This window comes from Triticum urartu, chromosome 7, assembly GCF_003073215.2.
Source record: "Triticum urartu cultivar G1812 chromosome 7, Tu2.1, whole genome shotgun sequence".
NCBI classification, from domain to species: Eukaryota; Viridiplantae; Streptophyta; class Magnoliopsida; order Poales; family Poaceae; genus Triticum; species Triticum urartu.
This window is the reverse complement of record NC_053028.1, coordinates 697,803,025-697,827,046: the sequence shown is the minus strand read 5'-3', so window position 1 is coordinate 697,827,046 and position 24,022 is coordinate 697,803,025. Positions and strand designations below refer to the sequence as shown.

At 47.3% G+C, this 24,022-nt stretch overlaps 2 protein-coding genes across 3 annotated transcripts; one reads left to right on the top strand and one right to left on the bottom strand.

Moving 5' to 3' along the window:
* Positions 1–413: 413 nt before the first annotated feature.
* LOC125525857 (cysteine-rich receptor-like protein kinase 6) lies at positions 414–3,356 on the bottom strand. Of its 2 annotated transcripts, none has more exons than XM_048690863.1 (7): positions 3,197–3,356; positions 2,870–3,035; positions 2,509–2,773; positions 2,059–2,314; positions 1,798–1,948; positions 1,506–1,699; positions 414–635 (listed from the first exon to the last, which is right to left on the bottom strand). In XM_048690863.1, the coding sequence occupies exons 2-6, from the start codon at positions 2,987–2,989 to the stop codon at positions 1,517–1,519; spliced, it is 975 nt and encodes a 324-aa protein (XP_048546820.1). In that variant the 5' UTR covers positions 2,990–3,035; positions 3,197–3,356; the 3' UTR covers positions 414–635; positions 1,506–1,516. The 2 variants fall into 2 exon arrangements, with proteins under 2 accessions (XP_048546820.1, XP_048546821.1); XM_048690864.1 differs by having other exon boundaries at positions 2,870–2,991; positions 3,197–3,350.
* A 19,364-nt stretch (positions 3,357–22,720) lies between these two features.
* On the top strand, positions 22,721–23,233 carry LOC125525508. The gene has a single exon (XM_048690518.1). It carries the CDS (start codon positions 22,721–22,723, stop codon positions 23,231–23,233), a length of 513 nt encoding a protein of 170 aa, XP_048546475.1.
* Positions 23,234–24,022: the final 789 nt, after the last annotated feature.

The window sequence follows — 24,022 nt, the reverse complement described above, 5'->3', positions numbered from 1 at the left end:
AACACCACTGCCACAACCCGAGCCAATGAGGATCTACGCCGGAAGGGCCGTACCGCTGTCCGCTCGACACCCCATGTGCTGGCATCCGCACGAGCCAGCCAAACGGGAGCTCCGTCACGGGGAGCGAGAAGCCCGCCACTGCAGCAGCCGCGTGGGTATTGTCCGGCGGCGTGTCCTGGCGGCGGCAAGGGCAGGGGAGACGGAGGAGGAACTTCCTTCCCGGCGGTGGCTATGTCGCGATCCATGTCGCTCATGCGTAGCGACGCGGGGGGCTGGACTTGACTGAATTTTTCACAATGAAATGGCTAGGCTGTCGTTCAATTTTTTTCTGCAGTTCAGGCATGAAATGCCTTAATAATTTTTTTTAAAGACATGTTCATTTTTAAATGGATTGTTTTACTGGAACCATCCAGTTACCTTGGAAAACAAATTCGTATTTCCAACACACATTATCAGAGCCAACAACATAATTGTTTGCATGATAGAAAACGATATAATATTTGGAAAGTAATAAAATTTAAATGTCTCCACATTAAGGTGACGGTCCTCTTGCAATAATGGAGCTTATTTTATTTCTTCGTGCAGTAGCTTAAAAGGACCCAAAAGTTTCCTCTCGCGGGGGAAGCACGGGAGACCTGAAATGCCATTTACATATATATTATAAGTTCACAACCTTCTGAAATGTGTAGCATAAAACACATGATTAAGCAAATTAATGTGCAACATATTACTACAATCATTTTCACATATATAGAAAAAAGGAACAAATTTAGCTAAAGTTCACAATAATTACATAAACATGCCTATGAGGATGTTGGCTAGGCTACCGGATGGGCTGGCATATAGTCTTTCTTTCCCCTTTTGCAAGGTGACTAGGGCAAAGCTTTCCACCTCTTGATCTCCACCGGCGAGCCACTAGATTCGCCTTCCCCTCTACCTACTGCTCTAGCGGCCGGTGGTGGGGTGGGGAATCATGGTGCCTCGGCTTTGGCTAGTAGATAGGTTAGGGTTTTATTTTTCGCAGGGGCAGTGCTCAGAACATGATCAATGGATTAACTCCTTGATCTGAAACCAGTTTCAGACTTATGTATTCGCAATATTAGAAAATACTGGTGTTGGATAGTTCCCGGTTATTTTTCTTTTTAGATTAGATTTGTACATATTACTTTTATTATTATTAATGAGGTCAAAGGTTAAAAAAAAGAATACCTACCAACAAGTGGTGATCCTACATCAGTGAAAAATAATTTCCAAGTGTATGTTTGTGGTAATTTGCTTACAAGGTAACAAGAAAATTAAATAAATTTCAGTTTTGATGTTTGAATGTTTAAATATATCAACATATCTAAAAAAGTTACATATATGGGAGAATATGAGTGTATTTACTACACCTAAAAAATACATGGAACCATGCATCTATTGAATCTATCACGATCAGGCTTTTGAAAAGCAAAATTAAGATACTTATTTAGATTTTCTGGAAGTTCAGAAATTTCAGGGCTTACCATGTTTGCATTCATCTTGAACCTAGTCCATTGAGCATGTCAACAATGTCGACAATCGAAGGCCTGAGTTTCCGATCAATCGCAACACATTTCAGCCCAATATTGATGCATGCTAATACTTGCTGGAGGCAACCATACTCTAACGATGGGTACTTGGATGCTATGTGCTCCTCCTTTGTCCACTTTTCACGTACCTGCAGAAATTTTATCAAGTTGCTCGGTGATAATGTACAAACTAAATTTAACATACATGGGGTGCAATATTCAAATAATCAAATTGTATTTATCTTACTTTATCAATAAAATTTCTTGCAGATGGTTGGTCTTTTTCAGGGCAATTCTGCTCTCCCGTGGTGATCTCGATTATCACCAATCCTAAACTATATATGTCTGACTGGGCCGAGATTTCACCTCTATATAAATATTCTGGAGCCATGTACCCACTGATTGGCATTAACAAGTTAAATGGAAAATATCGAGAGTAAAATGAACAGAAGTTAATTACGTTATAATTAAGAAACCTAATGTTATAAAAAAATTATGATGAGCTTACTATGATCCCACAACTGTTTGTGTGCACAATCGTGTTTGTTCTTGGCCAAAGACCCGAGAAAGTGCAAAGTCTGCGATCTTTGGCACCATATTTGCATCCAAAAGTATATTTTCAGGCTTCAAATCCATATGTATGATGGGAATATCCAACTTGTGTAGAAAACGTAAACCATGGCAGATCCCCTTGATTATTGTGAAGCGTGTGTCCCAATCAATATCAGGTTTGACCGAAGAGACAACCTTGTCACCTTTGGTTCCTGTATATCAGTGTACAAAGATAAAGAGTCTGGAAGAAAATTATATAGTGTAGACATACATTAAGAAAAACTAGACAAAATGATCAAAACTCTAAATAACGTCTAAAAGTTGTTTTCTAGCTCCATATAGCTTCGAGTACACACTAAGAACGAGAATAAACTCAAAACAATCAGACATATAATATATGGCATACCAAAAAGATTCTTTTGAAGGCTCCCATTGGGTAAATATTCATAACAGATTAAACTTTCGGTAATGTCTGCCTGGATATATCTTTTATCAAACTGCACCAATCTCTTTGTTGTTTCACTGCAGAATCCAACCAACTGTACTATGTTATCATGTTTGAGCGCCATAACATTCTGAACCTCTTGCGCAAATGCTTTGTTAGGTGGCATCGGTGCGTTTTCCTGAAGTTTCTTCACAGCAATCACTTTGCCATCATCTGGATTAATTCCCTGTTCAATATCATAGATATACTCTATATTATATTAGCATATTGGCATCAACCTTAACTGGAAGGACTGGAAATATCAAGAGAAAATCAAACTAACCTTATAAAGTATTCCAAATGGACTATCACTAATTTTACGGTCATCGGAGAAGTCATCCGTGATTTTCTTCAAAAATTCATATGGTAGTTCCTTTGGTAGTACGAGGCTTGGTGTGGCCATTTCTGATGATTTAAGAAATGTGAGGGAGCCACAAGTTGTGTATTAACTGCAAAACAATATTTCATTTCACCAAAGTGGTACAGTTGCTTAACAACTTATACAAGAATAAGGAGGCAAAATTTAGCATGATGTTTTTGAAAAGGAAGGGCAAAACTTAGCATGATGATTGCGCGGACATGTAGAAATAACAAGCTGCATAGCACTAACCTTGAGAGGAGCACTAGCTTGGGGAATCCTTACTGCGAAGAGAGAAACGAGATATATATGTCTCCTTGCTGCTTGCTAGCTAGCTGCAGGCGGACTTATAATGAAGCCGCACGGTCGAGGAGGAAGAGGGGAAAGTTGACCTGACTAGAGCTTAAGTTGAGTCTTTCCATAGGCCGAGTTAACAAAAGATATGTGCCCATCAGGTCCATGTGATTAGATGCCTAGCAACTATGGTGGTTGCAGCCTTGTATTACGAGGAACTAATGACAAGCAACCATTGGACTAAATAACTTTGATAGGTTTTTTTGTTTTTGTTTTGTTGAATAACTTTGGCAGGTTGGTTAATACAGGATCATGCTTCACAATCGATCCCTTAGGAGATGGTGTAATTAATCTAGTGACAAACACGATATCGTATTAAGTGGCAATTAGGATTGTGAAGTATAGTAGTAATACGCAGCTGTTGCCTGTTAGTCGCTCACAAGTGGCACAAAGAATATTCATTCTGTAGGTACATGTGAAAGCGTACGAATATGCTGTACTTCTAATCTAAATAACGAGACACTGCACGTGCAGCTCAGTCGTTAAGTGCATTCGATTGGGTTTCGTCTAAATAATGAGACAATACACAGGGAGATCTGGCCATTAGATTGGTGTACTTATAATCTAAATAACGAGACATTACACCCGGAGATCTGGCCATTAGATTAAGGAAATACAGTCTGGCATTTTCGTCTCTTCCCAACGGACTAAAACCTTCTCCACTTGTGAACATGTATGACTGCGCATATCTGTATTATAGCTAAAAATGAGGACGTGGGGTGATGTGGATATCTTTTGTTTTTGAGGGAATGATGTGGATATCTTCTAAACAAAGGTTGCGCCAGTAGTTTATGACAAGATAGTCATGCAATTTTGTCTCTTCCAAAACAAAATGGATTATACCTTGTTCGCATGCGTTCATGTGACATAGCCATACATAGCTGTAGATCTTATCCCCAGCAACCACAAAAAAAAGTTGTATATCTTATCTGGCCAAGCTAATAAACCAATAAAGAAGGAAAGAAGCAGGACTCAAGAGGGGAAATGATTGTTGGCTCTCGAAATTCCGGTGAATCGCCATTTTAGTTTTTCTCCTAAATATCTTCTTCTTTTTTTTGAGAAAATTCTCTAAAATATCTAGGAAGGGGTCCAGTGTTTGCTGCTTTTTTTTTCCTGCTCGGCTTGAAGCAAGCCCAGTAATCTTTTTTTAAGGGGTAGCAAGCCCAGCAATCTAAAAGGGATTGAACCTTGAAGCACATCAACTTAGAAGAATGCCCATATACTAGTAAGTCAGCCCACTATTGAAGACACGCAACCAGCTTGGTCCTGCAAATGCCATTTCTCGCCAGCTGCGAAGGGAATTGAGCCAGTCCAAAACTATAACTGCACGCAAGTTTTTTCCCCCATGGTTATTTTCGTCTTTTTCACTGTCTTGCATCTGTTTTCTATGGTTTTTCCTAGGTTTCCTTCAAGTTTCATTTTTCCTCTTTATTTTTTTCATTTTTTCTTCATTTTTCTTTGTTTCATTCTTCAATTTTCTCCAGTTTTCTATGATTTTATAAACTTTTTTATCCTTTATTTCCTTTTTTCAACATATGTCTAATTTTTACACACATTATACATTTTTTGTAAACATCATTAATATCGCATATACATTTTTTATATATTTCAAATACATGATTAGTATTTTCTAAAATAATTGTTTAGATTTTTCTTTTTCATACACAATACACATTTTTATGTACATATAAAATATTTTTTATATATGTTAAACATTTTTGGAATAAATGATTAATATATTTTCAAATAAGTGCTTTCAATATGTTTTATGAATTTGTGCTAAACATTGTACAAATAACGTTGAAACATTTTATGAATGATGCAAAATATCTTAAGAAATTCCCTAACATATTATTAGGTTTAAAAAGGAAAATTTGATATATGGATATACATTTGTTTTAGTCAAGTCATGTGTACATTTGCAAGCCCAAAGACCAGGGGGGTCTTGGCATCCTCTCTTCCCGACGCATGAACATTGCCCTCCTGACTCGCTGGCTGTGGCGTATTGCCAACGGGGAGGGAGGCCTCTGGCTCACCATCATACGTAATAAATATCTTCGTGGCCAGCCTCTCGCCTTGCCAACGTACGGGCGGTTCCCAGTTCTGGCAGTCTGTGATCCAGCTCCTGCCCGTACTACGCATTGGCACCTCTATATCGGTTGGCTCCGGAACCTCGACCCTGTTTTGGCTCGACCGTTGGCTAGGGAACGCCCCCCTGGCGGTGCGTTTCCCTGAGCTATTTGCCATTGCGGTTGACCCCCGAGTATCGGTTGAGATGGCCCTTATTGACTTAGGGCGTCTCGCCTTCCGGCGCCCGTTTGGTCCCCCTGAGGTGGCCGCCTGGGACGCCCTCCTCCAGGACATTGCTCTTCTACCGATGGAGGTGGCGGAGGACCGGGACGCTCTGTCCTGGCGCCTCGAGCCTTCTGGACGTTTCTCCACGAAGTCCCTATACGGTGCCATTGCTCCCTCGTCGGCCCCGGAACCATTTAGCCTGATCTGGGATATCCGTCTCCCGCTGAAGACCCGGATCTTCCTATGGCAATGGATCCGTGGCCGGCTCCCTTCGGGTGTTGAGGTCCTCAAGCGAAATGGCCCGGGTGATGGAATGTGCCCCATCTATGGCACCGTTGAGGATGCTAACCACATCTTTTTCTCGTGCCACCCTGCCCAGTTCCTTTGGGCCTGTTTCCGCGAAACGGTTGGTGGACAGTGGTGTAATACCAACTTCCCCGACCTGCTTGCTGAGCTTAACGCCTGCCCTGCCCGCTTCCGCCATATTAGATGGCTGTGCGTAGGGGTTCTTGACTGGACGCTTTGGAACATCCGTAATAAGCTTGTTATTCAGAAGGTGCCCCTTCGTCGTGCGACTGACGCAATCTTTAAACTGTGTGGTTACCTGCAGCTTTGGCAGCCGCTTAGCCGCCCTCAGGACCGGGACGCCATCACCGCCCTCCTCTCCGATCTCCGCTCGATGGCGCTCCGCTTGGCTCCCCCGCTGCCGCCTCCTCCCCCTGAGCCTGATTAGTCCGCCTGGCGTTTGTGCGGATTGTGGCGTGCGTCTTTTGATTTTAGGGCTTGTTGTGCTGTGCCCTCAGCTATGACCCTTTGATGTACTACTTTGGCTCCTGTGGACCTCCGTGTGTGTGTGTGTTTGTGGTGTGTTGGTCTTTGTTGGATGCTTATTGTGCGGTTGGCTTTATAATATAAAGCGGGGCGAAAGCCTTTTTCGGTAATTTTATTTTTGAAGATTTATCCGCCGTTGTGACTATTTTTGTTACTATTATTAGTTGGCTTCTAGGTTTTCTTATTTATTTATTTTGACATGTACCTTAATTTGGGGCTTATAGCTTTGCTAACCTGGCATGGATGAATGACCAAGTCTATGTGTCTTCTATGCATGTGCATTCGAGTCTCTAAAAAAAATCCATATGCATGTGCACGTGAACTCTAGTTACGTGTACATACACAATACGTTACATTTTTCCGCAAAAGTTATAATATTTTACAGCAGCAAATGATGTCATATATGGATGCGAAACTGACTGTTTCAATCAACTTCCATCGAACGTGTCCATGCCTTTTACGTCTAGTTCTAAATCTGATCCCTTCTAATTAGTATCCACTTTGCAATCAACGTATGCATTCGATGGAAATCATTCACGCAAACTGTGTGTAACGTGTACGTGTGTTACTCTTCTTCTGTTTTTCTTGTTTGTCTGCTTCCTATGGAAATCAATCAGCCGCGTGTCTGTGTCCTACACTTCCCTTTTTCTTTTTGACTGGGCGTGTGCTACTCGTGTCTCCTTGCAACAACTCAGGTTCTATATTCCTTCGGTACATGGTGATTGACTGTTATATATATTGATTGATGAATCTCAGCCGTTCAAATAACTTAACTCCATAGCGATAAATCTTCGCCACTCGTTTTCTATCGTTTTAATAATATAGTATTAACTCCATAGCGATAAATCTTCACCACTCGTTTTCTATCGTTTTAATAATATAATAGATGTACGATTTTCGTAAACATCTAAATGTTTTTATATGTTTAACATTTTATATAGATTATTAACATATTTTTTCAAATATGTGTTTTGAATATTTTTTCGAATCTGTGCTAATCATTTCAGATACACATTGAAACATTTTTGAATGATATAAAAAAATATTTTAAACTAATCTAACATTGTTTAACATTTTAGAAACATTTTTTAAGTGTAACAAACATATTTTTGAAATGCATGATCATTTTTTAAATGTTACACACAACTTTTTGAATGGTATGGAACTTTTTTTTTGAATTACTTGAAGCTTTTTTAACTGTGTAAGATTTTCCAAAAAAATTATGTACATTAATTTTGAAATGCATGAACATATTTTAAATATCACATACAATATTTTGAGTGGTACAAATATTTTTTGGTAGTTGAGGATGCTTTTTTTACACAAGATGAATATTTTTAAAATGTGTGAATAACACTTTTAAATAGATTAACTTGACTATTTTATCACAATATATGTATTTATAATTTTCAAAACATGTAAAAAAATAATGAAGGAAATTTGGGTGATGTCAGCGTGAGGAAAGCATAGGGCTACAGGGCCAGCCCACTATCCGCTTATTTCGGTGATTGTTCGCGGTGGCATTAGCACTTGAATTAGCATAGCGAGGCGTATTTTTTTTACGGGCCGCATGCACAATCATGGATGAATGTTCTAGATTCATAAACTATGGCTCATGCTGGCCCATGTGTTATGTCTAATTTCCATGTTCCTAGTCCGTGTGAGTTGTTGGATTTCTCTGAAGAGGAAGAGTGATGTAGTAAAGCAACAAAAGTATTTCCCTCAGTTAGGAACTAAGGTTTAATAGAACAAGTAGGAGTCAACAAGCTAACAAGATAAGCAACACCTCCACATAAAGAAAATAAATACTTGCTCTCAACTTGGCAAGAAGGTTGTTAATCCCCTCGTCTTGCTAGTTGTAAGGTTAAAAGCAAATAGTGGATTGATAGTGGGTATAGTGAAATGGAAAAATAGTAAAAGAAAATGATATTTTTTATAGAAGCAAGTTTTAATGGAGAATAGACCCGAGCGGCATAGGTTCACTAGTGGCGCCTCCCTCGAAAGCAGGTAATGGCATGACAGACAAATTAATGTTGGGCAATTGACATAAAAGCAACATTCATAACTATGGTCATTCATGGCTTAACCTTTTATAGGCATTACTTTCGCGATAAGTAGACCGTTATCCAACTGCATATACTACTATTCTCCATCCTGAAATCGCTATCCAGCATTCATATCATGGTATTAAGTTTAATAAAAAGCAGATCAACGCAATAAGCAAGATGACATAATGTGGGCAGAAAGAAATGTAGCAATAGGATAAATCTCTGTTGTTCTACCCTTAGTGGCAACTACAATATGTGTCTTAGTCCTTTCTGTAATTGGAGAAGAGCACCATAAGATTGGACCCACTACTATGCGCCACTCCCTCTAAAGAATTACCCATCTATCATGGCCAGAGAAGACAAATAACTTAGAAAGCATACACAACTACTTAATTATACAGGAAAGAAACTTGCAAAGATTCAGTAATATTCAATGAACAATCTGGTCAAAAATCCATAATTCATCGGATACCAACACTACATAAAAAATACGTCTAATTGATGTCAGACGGGAACATGGTATTGAAGATCCGAGAGAGAGAGAGAGAGAGAGAGAGAGAGAGAGAGAGAGAGAGAGAGAGAGATAGCCATCTAGCTACTACTATGGACCTGTAGGTCCTATCCCCCTGTGACAGAGCTCCGAAATAGGGCTCTAGATGGGATCGCTTCAGAACAGAGGCTAGCGGGGGCGATATTTTTCACTATGATCTTGCACGGATGGTCTAAGGAATTATTTGATTTTTAGGACGAAGAATTAGGTCAAGACGAAGCTCAAGGGGCCCACAAGCCCGGGTGGCGCGACCACGCCACCAGCCCTTGTGACTGGCTGGTGTGTCCTCTCGACTTCTCCTGAAGCTTCTAGTGTTCCTTCTGGTCGATAAAAAATGTTCACAGATGGGCATCGTGTTTGGACCTACCTAGGTATTGATTTTCTGCCAAACCGAAAACAAGAAGAAAACGGGAACCGGCATTGGGCACTAAATTTATAGGTTAGTCCAGAAAAATAATATAAAAAGGTATAAAATGATAATGAAAGTATATATAACTGATAATATAGCAGCACGAAACAATCAAAATTATATTATACATTTGAGACGTATCAGTTGTCAAGTGGATCAATTCTAGGTATTTTCCAAGATAATCAAATGAATCCTCCGCCCCTGCAAAGTGCATAACACAGTTTATCAACAGTTAGGAGAGATTGTTGTGGATGTCTCTGCATGAAAACTTTCAACTTTGATGGGATAACAACCTTCCAAAGGGAGCTCTAATTTTTTTTTCATACTGCACAGAATTAGAAAAACTCCTTTTGCTATCAAGGTTCCATCCCAAAAGAGCTCTCGGACAGGTGACTCGTTCCATTTAGCTGTAGTCTCATCTATAAGTTCCTCTACCAATTTATGGTGGATTACCGAATAAAGATACAATTGGCCACATCATTTCGTCTCGAGGGAGCCAATTGTGCTCCTAGATACTAGTTCTTGTCCCATCACCTATGCGTCGAATAAGTCCCTAGACAAGGACATCACGTCTCTCCAAAACTAGCTCACCAAATCTTGGAAGGATGTGGCCCTAAATTTTTTTTTTTTTGAGAAAGCAAAGCTTTATAACTGAATGGTGCTTGGGCATGTCACCCCAAAACACATCGAGCCAAACGGGCTGGTACATCAGACTCCCACTCAACATAATGGTTCGAGTCATACAAATGACCGACAGAAGCTAACTCGTGTGCTACATCGTTTCCAGATCACCTACACATAGATATTACTCCCTCCGTCCCATAATATAAGAGCGTTTTTGAAAAAACGCTCTTATATTATGGGACGGAGGGAGTACATGACGAGAGAGCCACATTTTTAGCTAGTATTTTGTATCCTCAATGACAACAGCGTACGCCGACGAATCCGCCTTGTACATGTCAAGGGCATCAAACGACAGTTGTGAGTCAGTCTCAAATTTCACCCCTGTGCTTCCCAGATCATCAGCGAGAGACACGGCATGGGACATTGCATGAGCTTCCACTGCAAAAGCATCGCTGACATTCTCCTGGCGTCTTGCATTGCGCATAAGATGTGTAACACCCCAATAATCATGCTATAGTATTCCCAACCTAATGATGCCATGTCACCATGTTTGCTAAATTAAATTGGCACTTAGTTGGAGCTCAAGACAAATTCAAATTCAAATACAAGTCAAATTATTATTTCGTCAAACAGTAAAAAAATGTTTGTTGAGTTGCAAATATTCACTAACTAATTTTCATGAATAAAACAACATCATGTAAATTATTAAAATAGCCTTAACCTAATTAAAACAGCACCAACAACACTAAATAGAGCCATTTCAATTTAAACAAATATTTAAGCATTTCAAAATAAATTGTAACTATTTGTGCTAACTCAATGTATGGCCTAGTATTTATGTGCCAATCATTTGGTATTTAATTAAATTACCAAACTGAGGAGAAACAATTAAAGTAAGAGAAAATAGAAAAGAAAAGGGGGAAATACATTATTGTGCAACTGGGCCTTAATAGAACAGTGAGGCCCAGCCCACCTAACCCCCCTCATCCCCCACATCTGTTCACCGCGCCCCCGTGGATAAAGCGCGTCCATGGCCAGGGATCGCCACACGGCGCGCATCCAACCCCTCCCGATGTTCTACAAGACCCCGGACGCCCCGTAGTAAAACCTCGCCCCCCCCCCCCCCCCCCCCCCCCCCCCCCCCCCCCCCCCCCCCCCCCCCCCCCTCTCCCCCGCAAACATCGGGGAAAGCACTGTGGCCATGGCTTTGTTGTCCTTGCGGCCATCATCGTCCCCGCGCTGAGCTAGCGTTGCAAGGTGCATCGTCGTCTTCCCTTCGTCGCCTGCGCCACCGGATCAAGCTTGGGGAGCCGGCCCATCGACGCCCGCGTCTTCTTCCTCACCTTCGGCCACCGTCGTCCACCGCGTCGATTCACCGCCCCTACAGCTACTAGCTTCCCTTCGGGCCTCCTTGTGCCTCCCCGGTGAGCCAGCCGCCGCAAGCCGCCCCCTCCGTGCTCTGCCACTACCCCCCCGAGCCCGTGCTCACCACAACCGTGGCCATGTCCCGTGCGCGCTGCCCCTGCGTGCTCCGCGAGCCTCCCCAGCCACGCCCTCGCTCGCCCTTGCAAGCCGTTGCTACGCTGCTGGCTGCTGCCTACTCCTGCTTCTTGCTGCTTGTTGTCGCGCTGCTTTGCTGCTGCCCGCTACCGCTACTCTGCTGCTGCCTTTGGGATGTTCTCCGCTGCTGCTTGAGTGCTTGTTGTGCTGCTGCTTCTGCTAGCTATTGCTTTTTGTAAACTGCATTGGGATTTTCCCGAAGAGGAGAGGATATGCATTACAGTAGAGATAAGTATTTCCCTCGGTGAGAACCAAGATCATCGAACCAATAGGAGAACCAAGCAAACTCTCGTCATCATTACCTGCACAAACAAAAGAAAATACTTGCACCTAACGCGGGCAAGAGGGTTGTCAATCCCCTTGAACTCATTACTTGCAAGGATCAAATCATGTATAGGTAGATAGATAAATTGCAAAAAAAAGTAAATAAATTACAGCAAAATATTTTTCATTTTTTATGATATGGTAAAAGTAGACCTGGGGCTCATAGATTTCACTAGAGCCTTCTCTCTCGAACACATAACATACATCAGGTAAACAAATTACTGTTGGGCAATTGATAGAAAATCGCATAGTTATGACGTTATTTATGACAATGATCACATATAGGCATCATGTCCATGACGAGTAGACTGACTCCTGCCTTCATCTACCACTATTACTCCACCAATCGACCGCTATCCAGCATGCATCTATGATATTAAGTTCATGGAAAACAGAGTAACACTTTAAACAAGATGACATAATATTTCTAGAAATTTGGCGAAACGGAAATAAATCAACGTTCTGCTAAAACATCTGCTCTTATCATGAATCCCCTGTAAAGAAAGTTCCTATAATCTACGGTCTACGATCTATGAATACGAATAGGAAAGTTCCAATAATCTATAGTCTACGATCTACGAATATGAATAAGAAAGTTCATATAATCTACGGTCTACGATCTACGAATACGAATAAGAAAGTTCCTATAATTGACGAACAATACCAACAACACTACATTGCAATTTGGGCATGAACTCTGGTTTAGAACATTGGCTCTTGCTATGAATCCATGTAAACAATCTACGAATAAGAAAGTGCCTACAATATACGATCTAGAAATCCTAGCCATAACGCTACCAACAAAAAATGTAATAGAACACAATATGAATCACAAGCAATCTACGATCTACAAACCCTAGCCTTAACTCCCTAACCCACTTACTCCTAACTCTAAACCTAGCTCCCCTACCAATGTGTGTGGTGGCCACGACCGCGGGTGTTGGTGGCGGTCGCAACCATTGGTGTGGGTGACGGCGGGCACTAGTAGAAAAAGGGGCTTTCGTTCGGGCCTGGCCAGCCCATTACTCCCGGTTTTTATACGAACCAGGACGAACGGGTGCATTCGTCCCGGTTCGTGAGCCCAGGTGGCCAGCCGGGGCCTCGCGGGCTTTGGTCCCGGTTCGTCTGGACCCATTTGTCCCGGTTCTTGGAACGAACCGGGACCAATGGGCCTCGCTCCTGGCCCCATAACCATTGGTCCCGGTTCCAGCCACGAACTGGGACAAATGATTTGCCTATATACAGCCCATCGCCAGCCAGCAGAGCACTCCACCGTGCTATTTTTTTTGCTGCCCGGCGAGGGGAGGGCATTTGGGTGCTCTAGCTCACCTCCTATGCACATGAGGTGTTCGATGAAATGTACGAGCCACACTAGTTAATATTTCTTCTCTCGAAACTCGACCTCCGAGCTCCATTTTCCCTAAGATTTTTTTAGGTTTAGCGGTCTATCACGTCCCGTCCCCGTCTTCACCGCCGTCGATCGCCCGCGCTGATCTCGTCGCCGGCAACACTGTGGTGAGGCTCTTGTTCTTATCTTCTTTTTGAAAGAAAAAAATTCTTACTTGAGATTGATACTTGTCTAATTTTCTTACTTTTATTATTCCTTGTTATTATATATTGCGATGGTTCTGGTATCCGCCCCCGTCGGCTCTCGTCCTGTATATGATTCGGATGTGGTATATATTATCTTTTTATAACTATTTGGTTCATTTATTGTTTATGACAATTATATCGACCAATATGGCATAGATTTTTTTATGTAGGAGGTGGTTGAACCGGAAATTCCAATCGACCCTATTGTCGTGAGGTTAAATTTAGTCGAAGAAGAAAATAATTACTTGAAGGAAAAAGTAAAAAAATTGAGGAGGAGAAGATGATATTGGAGTTGCATGTTGCGGATGTCGTCGATGATCACAAGATCAAGATGGATGCAATGCGGTTGAAGATTAGAAAGATTAGAAAATATTCCATTCATACCGAGGCTTGGTATCATTATGCCGTTGGATCAATTGTTACCTTAGTTGTGATTATGATCGCATTTGTTGTTGCATTGAAAGGTTTACATAGTTTCAATGTATGGTTTAACTAGATGCTCTGGAGAGCTATATGTTGTTCAATTTGAACTATGTATGTACTTTGGTTTTAATGTGATGATGAACTACTATTAATTTGGTCACTTATCTATCCATGTTCATTTGTAGTGCTTTTCGATTTCAGGGTCTTATAGCTGAAAAAGATCAGTAAATGCATGAAAAATAACAAATGGAGTTAGAAAGGGTTGAAAATTGATGATGTGACTTTGAATGGTGCATTTTGAACATAGAAAAACTATGGAGTTCAAATAAGTTCAAAAAAATGAAATCCTTTTGTAATAGACGAGTTTCCGTATGAAACCCTGATACTTCGAAAGAGATTGTCCGTTTTGTACACGAAGTGCATCCAGTTTTTGCCGTAAGCCTCTCTACTTTCTTGCACATGCTATGTTGGTGAAATGATGATACCATGCCAACTTTTAACCTTTTCAGAGTTCATTTGAAGTGCTTTTCAATTTCAGGGTCTTATAGCTAAAAAATCAGTAAATGTATGAAAAATAACAAATGAAGTCAGAAAGGGTTGAAAATTGATGATGTGGCTTTGAATGGTGCATTTTGAACGTATAAAAACTATGGAGTTCAAATAAGTTCAAAAAAAATGAAATCCTTTTGTAACAGACGAGTTTCCATTTGAAACCCTCATACTTCGAAAGAGATTGTCCGTTTTGTACATGAAGTGCATCCAGTTTTTGCCGTAAGCCTCTCTACTTTGTTGCACATGCTATGTTGGTGAAATGATGATACCATGCCAACTTTTAACCTTTTCAGAGTTCATTTGAAGTGCTTTTCAATTTCAGGGTCTTATAGCTGAAAAAAATCAGTAAATGCATGAAAAATAACAAATGAAGTCAGAAAGGGTTGAAAATTGATGATGTGGCTTTGAATGGTGCATTTTGAAACATTATAAGTAGAAACAAAATAAAATAAACTTTAATAAAATATATAAGTAGAAACAAAATAAAATAAACTGTAATAACATTTATGAAACTAAAATTAACAAAGTATTTTCTGTTCAAAACATTATAAGCAACCTCTAGTATTATTGAAACTAAAATTATATAAAATTGATGCAACTAAAATTATCGAAGTATTTTCTGTTCAAAATCATGAAAAGCAAAAAGAATTTTCATAAAGAACTTTTTTTGTTAGAAACTTTAATAGCAAAAAGAATTATCATAAAATAAAATAAATAAGTAATTAGAAACAAAATAAAATAAAATAAAATAAGTTTTTTCGTTATAATTAGAAACAAAACAAAATAAATAAAGCAAAGAAGAAAACAAAAAAAATAGTCAAAAAATAAAAAATATGCCACCTACTGGGCTGCCACGGCCTGAATATGACTAGAAACCCATCAACGGGCCAGGATTCAGGCCCGCAGAAGGCCCAGTAGGCCCATCAGGCATAGCAGTGACATTTAGGTCCGTAAGCTTGCAATGGAGAGGAGCTCGAGAGGGGTGCGTCAGTGGGTCTTATAAACCACTGCACGCCCCTCTCAACTAGCGAGGTGGGACTAAACTTTCAACACGGGCGCAGCAGCACAGGACCTTTGGTCCCGGTTGGTAGCACCAACCGGTACTAAAGGTATGCATTGGTACCGGGTCGTGGCACCAACCGGTACCAATGCTCACCCTTTAATCCCGGTTGGTGCCACCAACCGGGACCAAAGGCCGCCGCTTCCCGCCCTTTGGTCACGGTTGATGGCACCAACCGGGACTAAAGGGGTGCATTGGTCCCGGTTGGTGCCACGAACCGGGACCAATGCTCTTGGTATATAAGCAGAACTTGTGAAAATTTCACTTCTCATCTCGCAGTTGCCGCCCCGACGACGCCGACGACATCGACGCCGCCAGGCTGCCGCCCCTGCCCCGACCTCGCCGCCCCTGACCAGACCTCGCCGCCGTCTCCATCGTCGCCGTCGCCCCTGCCCCGGCCTCGCCGTACCCGGCCCCGACCTCGTTGCCGTCGCCCCTGCCCTAACCTCGTCGTTGTCGCCCCTGCCCCGGCCTCGCCCCCCTGCCCCGGCCTCGCCGCCCCCTGCCCCGACCTCGCCGCCGTCTTCGTCGCCGCCGTCGCCCCTGCCCTGGCCTCGCCGCACCCTGCCCCGACCTCGTCGCCGTCGCCCCTGCCCCGACCTCGCCGCTGCTCGCCTGCAGTGTGAGCCTCACCGCGCCGTTCCCCCTCCTCTCCCCCTTCCTCCCCGCGCCCCAATGCCGCCGCGCGCCCGCCCCAACGCTGCCGCCCGCCCCGACGCCGATGACGAAGCAGACCCCCTGTTCATATTCAAAAGTTAGGATTTTTGGTGATATTATTGTAGAATATGATGATGATATTGTAGAATATGGAAATGTTTGTATATATGTTCATATGCAAAGAATTTTTTATTTTGTTCATAGAATTTTTATTATTTTTTTTGTTCATAGAATTTTTATTGTAATTTTGTTCATAGGATTTTTTATTGTAATTTTGTTCATAGGATTTTTTTTTGTTAGGTAATTTTGTTCATAGAATTTTTATTATTTCATAGAATTTTTATTGTTTTTTCTGTTGTAATTTTGTTCATAAAGTTTTAGGATGAAAAAAAATAAGACGAAGAAATATAAAGGGAGGAGGAGAGTTTCGTTTAGTTTTAGGATTATTTTAGTTTATGTTTAGTTTAGGAAGAAGGAAAAGAAAAAGATGAAGAAGAGGAAAAAAAATGGGGAGAGGAAGAAAGGAATAGAGGAGGAAGAAGAAAAAATAGAAAATATTCTATTTTTTCTTCTTCTCCTCTATTCCTTCCTTCTTCTCCTCTTTTTTTTCTTCTTTTCTTCTTCTTCTTCATTTTCTTATTTTTTATCGGGTATGTCGTTGTCAATATAACCCCCTCTCGACCATGATAACTTATACCACGGGAGCACCCCCGGCCCTCTCGCTCGACTAGAACTCTCGAGGACACCCAAACCCTAGAAAAAAACGATGTCGGTCTCCTACCCCCTCCTGCCGCGCCCCTATCCGACAAACTCTCTCGAGGCCACTGAAATTTACCAACTTAAAAGAGCGTTGTCATCGAGGCCACCCCAAACCCTTGAAGCGTTGTCGAGGCCTTGAAGCGTTGTCGAGGCCACCCCAAACCCTAGAGAAGCATCGATGCCAGGCCACTAATATGATTCCTTATCGTGCTCCTGGCTAGTTCTATGTTTGCCACTAATATATCCATCTGTCATGTTTGAATAATAATTGCCATGTTGTAAATATTTGCAGAAACTATGGATTCGCACCCTCGAGACGAAGAAAAAGAAGCGGTGTTGGGGGAGATAATCGCACACGGAAGTGACGCTGTCTTGTCGTTTCTCAACGACACATGCACCGATGGTCTGGAAAGACAGCTGGATGAAGAAGCAGGCTACGATGATGATCAAACAATGGAGGAGGAAGGACACCGTGATGACGGCTCTGGTGACCGAATGGAGGGGGAAGGACACCGTGATGACGGCTCCGGTGACCGAATCGAGGGGGAAGGACACCGTGATGACGGCTCCAGTGACCGAACGGAGTCCGGCCAGGTATATATATTAATTAATTAAGCATGTGCTGACTATATAGCTAATTGATGTGCATTAATTGTTTTTGGTATGTACACATATTAACTCTCTTCGTTTTCTTCTTTTCTAGCCCTCTGGATCGAGCAGCACTTCGGTAACGAGACGAGGCCCGAAGAGAAAGTTGCGCACGGATGAAAGGTACACGATCATCGAAATTGATCGTGCTGGCCAACCGATTGAACCCCTCCAGACCAAGCAAAAATTTAATGCTCAGTGCGGGGTTCTAGTGAGGGACATGATCCTGATCAGCATCGAGCAATGGTTGAAGCCTAAGGACAAAGACTCTCAGGTGTCTTATGTCAGTGATAGGCAGAAAGCTGATCTTTGGACCGTGCTGCAGGAAAATTTCACCTTCCCGCCAGAGGAGGATCCGGAGAATCCAGTTAAAAAGCCAATGATCAAGGCTTATGCTCTTAAGAAGATGGCTGAGCTATTCAGGAGGTGGAGGAATGAGCTGAAATCATCGTTTGTCGACCAAGACAAGACTCCTGAATTCATCGGCCGATTTGAGAAGATCAAAGATCAGTGGCCCAAATTTGTCACCAAAAAGAAATCTGAGAGAGCAGCGAAGATGTTAGCGACAAACAAGAAAAATGCTGCAAAGAAGAAGCATCACCATCGCATGGGGTCAGGTGGCTACCTGAAAGCCTGGCCGTTGTGGGACAAGGCTGAGAATGACCTCATTGATAAAGGGATCGAACCAGAGACGCGACGCTGGCCAGACCGTTGCAGGACCTGGTTCTTCGGGGTTGGGGGAAAATTGGACCCTGTAACAGGGAAGTGCGTTTGGACCGACGAGCAGCTGAACACACCCATCGTGAAGCTTCAGGACTATATCAAAAAGGCGCAGCAAGGAACGTTCGTTCCGGACAGAGAGAACGACGAGCTCACAGAGGCCCTCGGGAATCCTGAGCACCCCGGATGGACACGAGGCACGCCAGGCTCCCTTTCGTGGACGGCTAGATTTCCTGACGCAGGCGGGTACAAATGCTGGGAGAGGAAGAAGAAAAAGGAGTTGACCCAACTACAGGCGCTGCACGCAAGGGTACAAGCACTAGAGGAACGAGAGGCAGTTCACAGCACGCGACCTGCCGAACCTACACCTGAAGCTACCTCGCCATCTAAGCGGAGAAGCAGCGTGGCTTCCACGGAGCTGCTTCAGGAGTGTGTCTTCACGGCTCCTGCTAGCTACCCCGTAGATGCTATCACGGAGTCTCAGCATTGCCACCTTATGACGCAGTGGATGGAATTGAAAGTCAAGGCGACTGTTGGCTCTGTTGCACCTCCTGAACCTGGCGCAACTTTTCACTGCCGGTCGATTCCATAAGGATATGCTAGGGTGATGGTGGATGAAATCACAGAAGGATTTGAGGACCTCCAGCTTGACCACCCTACGGGTGAAGGGGAGACTCGGCTGGGTTCTTGTATGAAGACTCCATGCCTATGGCGGAAGGAGCTCATCAACCTTCCGAACTGGATGCCTCCGCCTTCTCCTCCTCCTCCGGCGAGTCAGGGCACTCCGCCTCCTCCACCGCCTCCTCCTCCGGCGAGTTACGATCAGGGCACTCAGCCTCCTTCTCCGGCGCGTGGCGGCACTCCGCCTCCTTCTTCGCCTGCGCCGGCGCGCCCGAGCAGCCACCAGCCTCCTCCTTCTCCGCCTCGCCAGCAAGGGCGGAAGAGACCCGCCGTCGCCCCGGATGCTCCGGCGCGTCGTAGTCCTTCTCCTGTGCCTCGTAAGCAATCACGAAAGAAGACAGCCACAGCCGCTCCATCTGCTCTGGCGTCTAGCAGTACAGCCAGTGTACGTGTGTGTGTAGCACGGGCATGTCCGTGCGAGTGTGCGCAGTGTGCGCGGGTGTGACCGCAGGCCGTTGGCGAGCCGCGCGGGGTGATCGCATGTGTTCTGTTGGAGTCATGCCGTGGCCCGTACGCGGAGAGCGCGTCGTGGGCGCGAGCATGGCGGGCAGATCGCGGGCGCGAGGGGGGAGGGAGCGTGGGTGCGTGCCCGGTCGTTGGCTCCGGGTATAAAGCCGCGACGGTGATTGTTGTAACGGTGCGGTGGTGACGAGTACGAGCTCGTGGGTGTTGGTGTTCGTGCACCGGGAAAATCCACCATGTCCCCGACTCGTTCTTCTTCCTCTGATCTTCTTCTTCCTCGGTGAGAGCTACGGCGACAAAGAGAGCTAGGAGGAGTGAGGCGAGGAGTTGGCGGTTCCAACAGTTGGTATCAGAGCCACGTTCAGCTCAGGGCGCTCCGGCGATGTCAATCGTCCCGTACGCCGGCGGAGCGGGCGAGTCGAAGCCGCAGGCGGTGCCACTGCTCACCGGCGACAACTACACGGCGTGGTCGATCAAGGTGGAGGCGAACCTTGATGCGGCCGGGCTGTGGGAGGCAGTGGTGGTGCCAGAGGACGCGGCGGCCGCCCTCATCGCGAAGAAGGACAAGCCCGCGCGCCTACTTGCTCGGTGCGCTCGCAGAGGACCTGCTGCTGCAGGTGGCGGCGAAGAAGACTGCCGCGGAGGTGTGGGCTGCTCTGAAGGCATGATTCGTTGGCGCGGACCGCGTGCGGGCGGCGCGGCTGGGCACCTTGCGCGGGGAGTTCGAGCTCCTGCGCATGGCGAGCGGCGACACGTTGGACGAGTTCGCCGGCAAGCTCGGTGGCATGGCGGCTCACTTTGCGGCGCTCGGTTCGACGCTGGAGGATGCCGCGTTGGTGAAGAAGCTGCTCGACTCCGTGCCGGACCGCTTGTACGCGGCGGTGGCCGGGATCGAGCAGTTTTGCGACGTTTCGACGATGCCATTCGAGGAAGCACTCGGGCGGCTGAAGGCGTTCGACGAACGGCTCCGACGGCGTGGACAGGCAGACGGCGAGCGAGCGGACGACGCTCTCATGTTCACGGTGGCACAGTGGCGAGCCGCGCGGGGTGATCATGTGTGTTCTGTTGGAGTCATGCCGTGGCCCGTAAGCGGAGAGCGCGTCGTGGGCGCGAGCATGGCGGGCAGATCGCGGGCGCGAGGGGGGAGGGAGCGTGGGTGCGTGCCCGGTCGCTGGCTCCGGGTATAAAGCCGCGACGGTGATCGTTGTAACAGTGCGGTGGTGACGAGTACGAGCTCGTGGGTGTTGGCGTTCGTGCGCCGGGAAAATCCACCGTGTCCCTGACTCGTTCTTCTTCCTCTGATCTTCTTCTTCCTCGGTGAGAGCTACGGCGACAGAGAGAGCTAGGAGGAGGGAGGCGAGGAGTTGGCGGTTCCAACAGTTGGTATCAGAGCCACGTTCAGCTCAGGGCGCGCCGGCGATGTCAATCGTCCCGTACGCCGGCGGAGCGGGCGGGTCGATGCCGCAGGCGGTGCCACTGCTCACCGGCGACAACTACACGGCGTGGTCGATCAAGGTGGAGGCGAACCTTGATGCGGCCGGGCTGTGGGAGGCGGTGGTGGTGCCGGAGGACGCGGCGGCCGCCCTCATCGCAAAGAAGGACAAGCCCGCGCGCGCCTACTTGCTCGGTGCGCTCGCAGAGGACCTGCTGCTGCAGGTGGCGGCGTCGAAGACTGCCGCGGAGGTGTGGGCTGCTCTGAAGGCACGATTCGTTGGCGCGGACCGCGTGCGGGCGGCGCGGCTGGGCACCTTGCGCGGGGAGTTCGAGCTCCTGCGCATGGCGAGCGGCGACACGCTGGACGAGTTCACCGGCAAGCTCGGTGGCATGGCGGCTCGCTACGCGGCGCTCGGTTCGACGCTGGAGGACGCCGCGTTGGTGAAGAAGCTGCTCGACTCCGTGTCGGACCGCTTGTACGCGGCGGTGGCCGGGATCGAGCAGTTTTGCGACGTTTCGACGATGCCGTTTGAGGAAGCACTCGGGCGGCTGAAGGCGTTCGACGAACGGCTTCGACGGCGTGGACAGGCAGACGGCGAGCGAGCGGACGGCGCTCTCATGTTCACGGTGGCACAGTGGCGAGCGCGGGAGCGACAGCGCGGCGGAGCTCGGGACGACGACGACGGGGCGCGCAGCGAGGCGTTGGGCTTGGGCGGGAACCGGCGCGGCCGCTGCTACAAGTGCGGTGAACGTGGGCATTTCAAGCGCAAGTGCCCGCAGTGGAAGAAGGCACCGGCGGCGGAGCGGGCCTTGCTGGTGGACGACGGCGACGTCGAGGACGCCGGGCTGCTCTGAGCCGCGGCTCAGGGCGCGAATGTTAGGGCAAATAAGCCGCGGCGATGCACCGGACACGACCAACGCGTGTATGGGCGCGGGCTGGCCGGGTCGGGCGCGCCGGGTCCGCGGCGAGTAGCGCGTGTGTGCGTGTGTGTGTAGCACGGGCGTGTCCGTGCGAGTGTGCACAGTGTGCGCGGGTGTGACCGCAGGCCGTTGGCGAGCCGCGCGGGGTGATCATGTGTGTTCTGTTGGAGTCATGCCGTGTCCCGTACGCGGAGAGCGCGTCATGGGCGCGAGCATGGTGGGCAGATCGCGGGCGCGAGGGGGAGGGGGCGTGGGTGCGTGCCCGGTCGCTGGCTCCGGGTATAAAGCCGCGACGGTGATCGTTGTAACAGTGCGGTGGTGACGAGTACGAGCTCATGGGTGTTGGCGTTCGTGCGCCGGGAAAATCCACCGTGTCCCCGACTCGTTCTTCTTCCTCTGATCTTCTTCTTCCTCGGTGAGAGCTACGGCGACAGAGAGAGGTAGGAGGAGTGAAGCGAGGAGTTGGCGGTTCCAACAGTTGGTATCAGAGCCACGTTCAGCTCAGGGCGCGCCGGCGATGTCAATCGTCCCGTGCGCCGGCGGAGCGGGCGGGTCGATGCCGCAGGCGGTGCCACTGCTCACCGGCGACAACTACACGGCGTGGTCGATCAAGGTGGAGGCGAACCTTGATGCGGCCGGGCTGTGGGAGGCAGTGGTGGTGCCGGAGGACGCGGCGGCCGCCCTCATCGCGAAGAAGGACAAGCCCGCACGCGCCTACTTGCTCGGAGCGCTCGCAGAGGACCTGCTGCAGGTGGCGGCGAAGAAGACTGCCGCGGAGGTGTGGGCTGCTCTGAAGGCATGATTCGTTGGCGCGGACCGCGTACGGGCGGCGCGGCTGGGCACCTTGCGCGGGGAGTTCGAGCTCCTGCGCATGGCGAGCGGCGACACGCTGGACGAGTTCACAGGCAAGCTCGGTGGCATGGCGGCTCTCTACGCGGCGCTCGGTTCGACGCTGGAGGACGCCGCGTTGGTGAAGAAGCTGCTCGACTCCGTGCCGGACCGCTTGTACGCGGCGGTGGCCGGGATCGAGCAGTTTTGCGACGTTTCGACGATGCCGTTCGAGGAAGCACTCGGGCGGCTGAAGGCGTTCGACGAACGGCTCCGATGGCGTGGACAGGCAGACGGCGAGCGAGCGGACGGCGCTCTCATGTTCACGGCGGCACAGTGGCGCGCGCAGGAGCGACAGCGCGGCGGAGCTCGGGACGACGACGACGGGGCGCGCAGCGAGGCGTCGGGCTTCCGCGGGAACCAGGGCGGCCGCTGCTACAAGTGCGTTGAACGTGGGCATTTCAAGCGCGAGTGCCCGCAGTGGAAGAAGGCGCCGGCGGCGGAGCGGGCCTTGCTGGTGGACGACGGCGACGTCGAGGACGCCGGGCTGCTCTGAGCCGCGGCTCAGGGCGCGAATGTTAGGGCAAATAAGCCGCAGCGATGCACCGGACACGACCAACGCGTGTATGGGCGCGGGCTGGCCGGGTCGGGTGCATCGGGTCCGCGGCGAGTAGCGCGTGTGTGCGTGTGTGTGTGTGTAGCACGGGTGTGTCCGTGCGAGTGTGCGCAGTGTGCGCGGGTGTGACCGCAGGCCGTTGGCGAGCCGCGCGGGGTGATCGCGTGTGTTCTGTTGGAGTCATGTCGTGACCCGTACGCGGAGAGCGCGTTGTGGGCGCGAGCATGGCGGGCAGATCGCGAGCGCGAGGGGGGAGGGAGCGTGGGTGCGTGCCCGGTCGCTGGCTCCGGGTATAAAGCCGCGACGGTGATCGTTGTAACGGTGCGGTGGTGAAGAGTACGAGCTCGTGGGTGTTGGCGTTCGTGCGCCGGGAAAATCCACCGTGTCCCCGACTCGTTCTTCTTCCTCTGATCTTCTTCTTCCTCGGTGAGAGCTACGGCGACAGAGAGAGCTAGGAGGAGTGAGGCGAGGAGTTGGCGGTTCCAACACCCACAACACAAAATAATTATTCAGAACAATGATCTTTTAAAAGGACAATACACCCGGATTACATTCAGCTTGTAAAAGCTCTCTGAACTATGGTGGGACGTCTGCTAAACAGAAGAAAACACCTTATCTACTGGCCCAATCGGCAAGACAGTGAGCAAACTTGTTTTGGTCCCTACGGACCCAATTAATCTGGTGGGATTTGAAGTGCTTCAAAGCCTCCTTGATGTCACAAGTAATAGA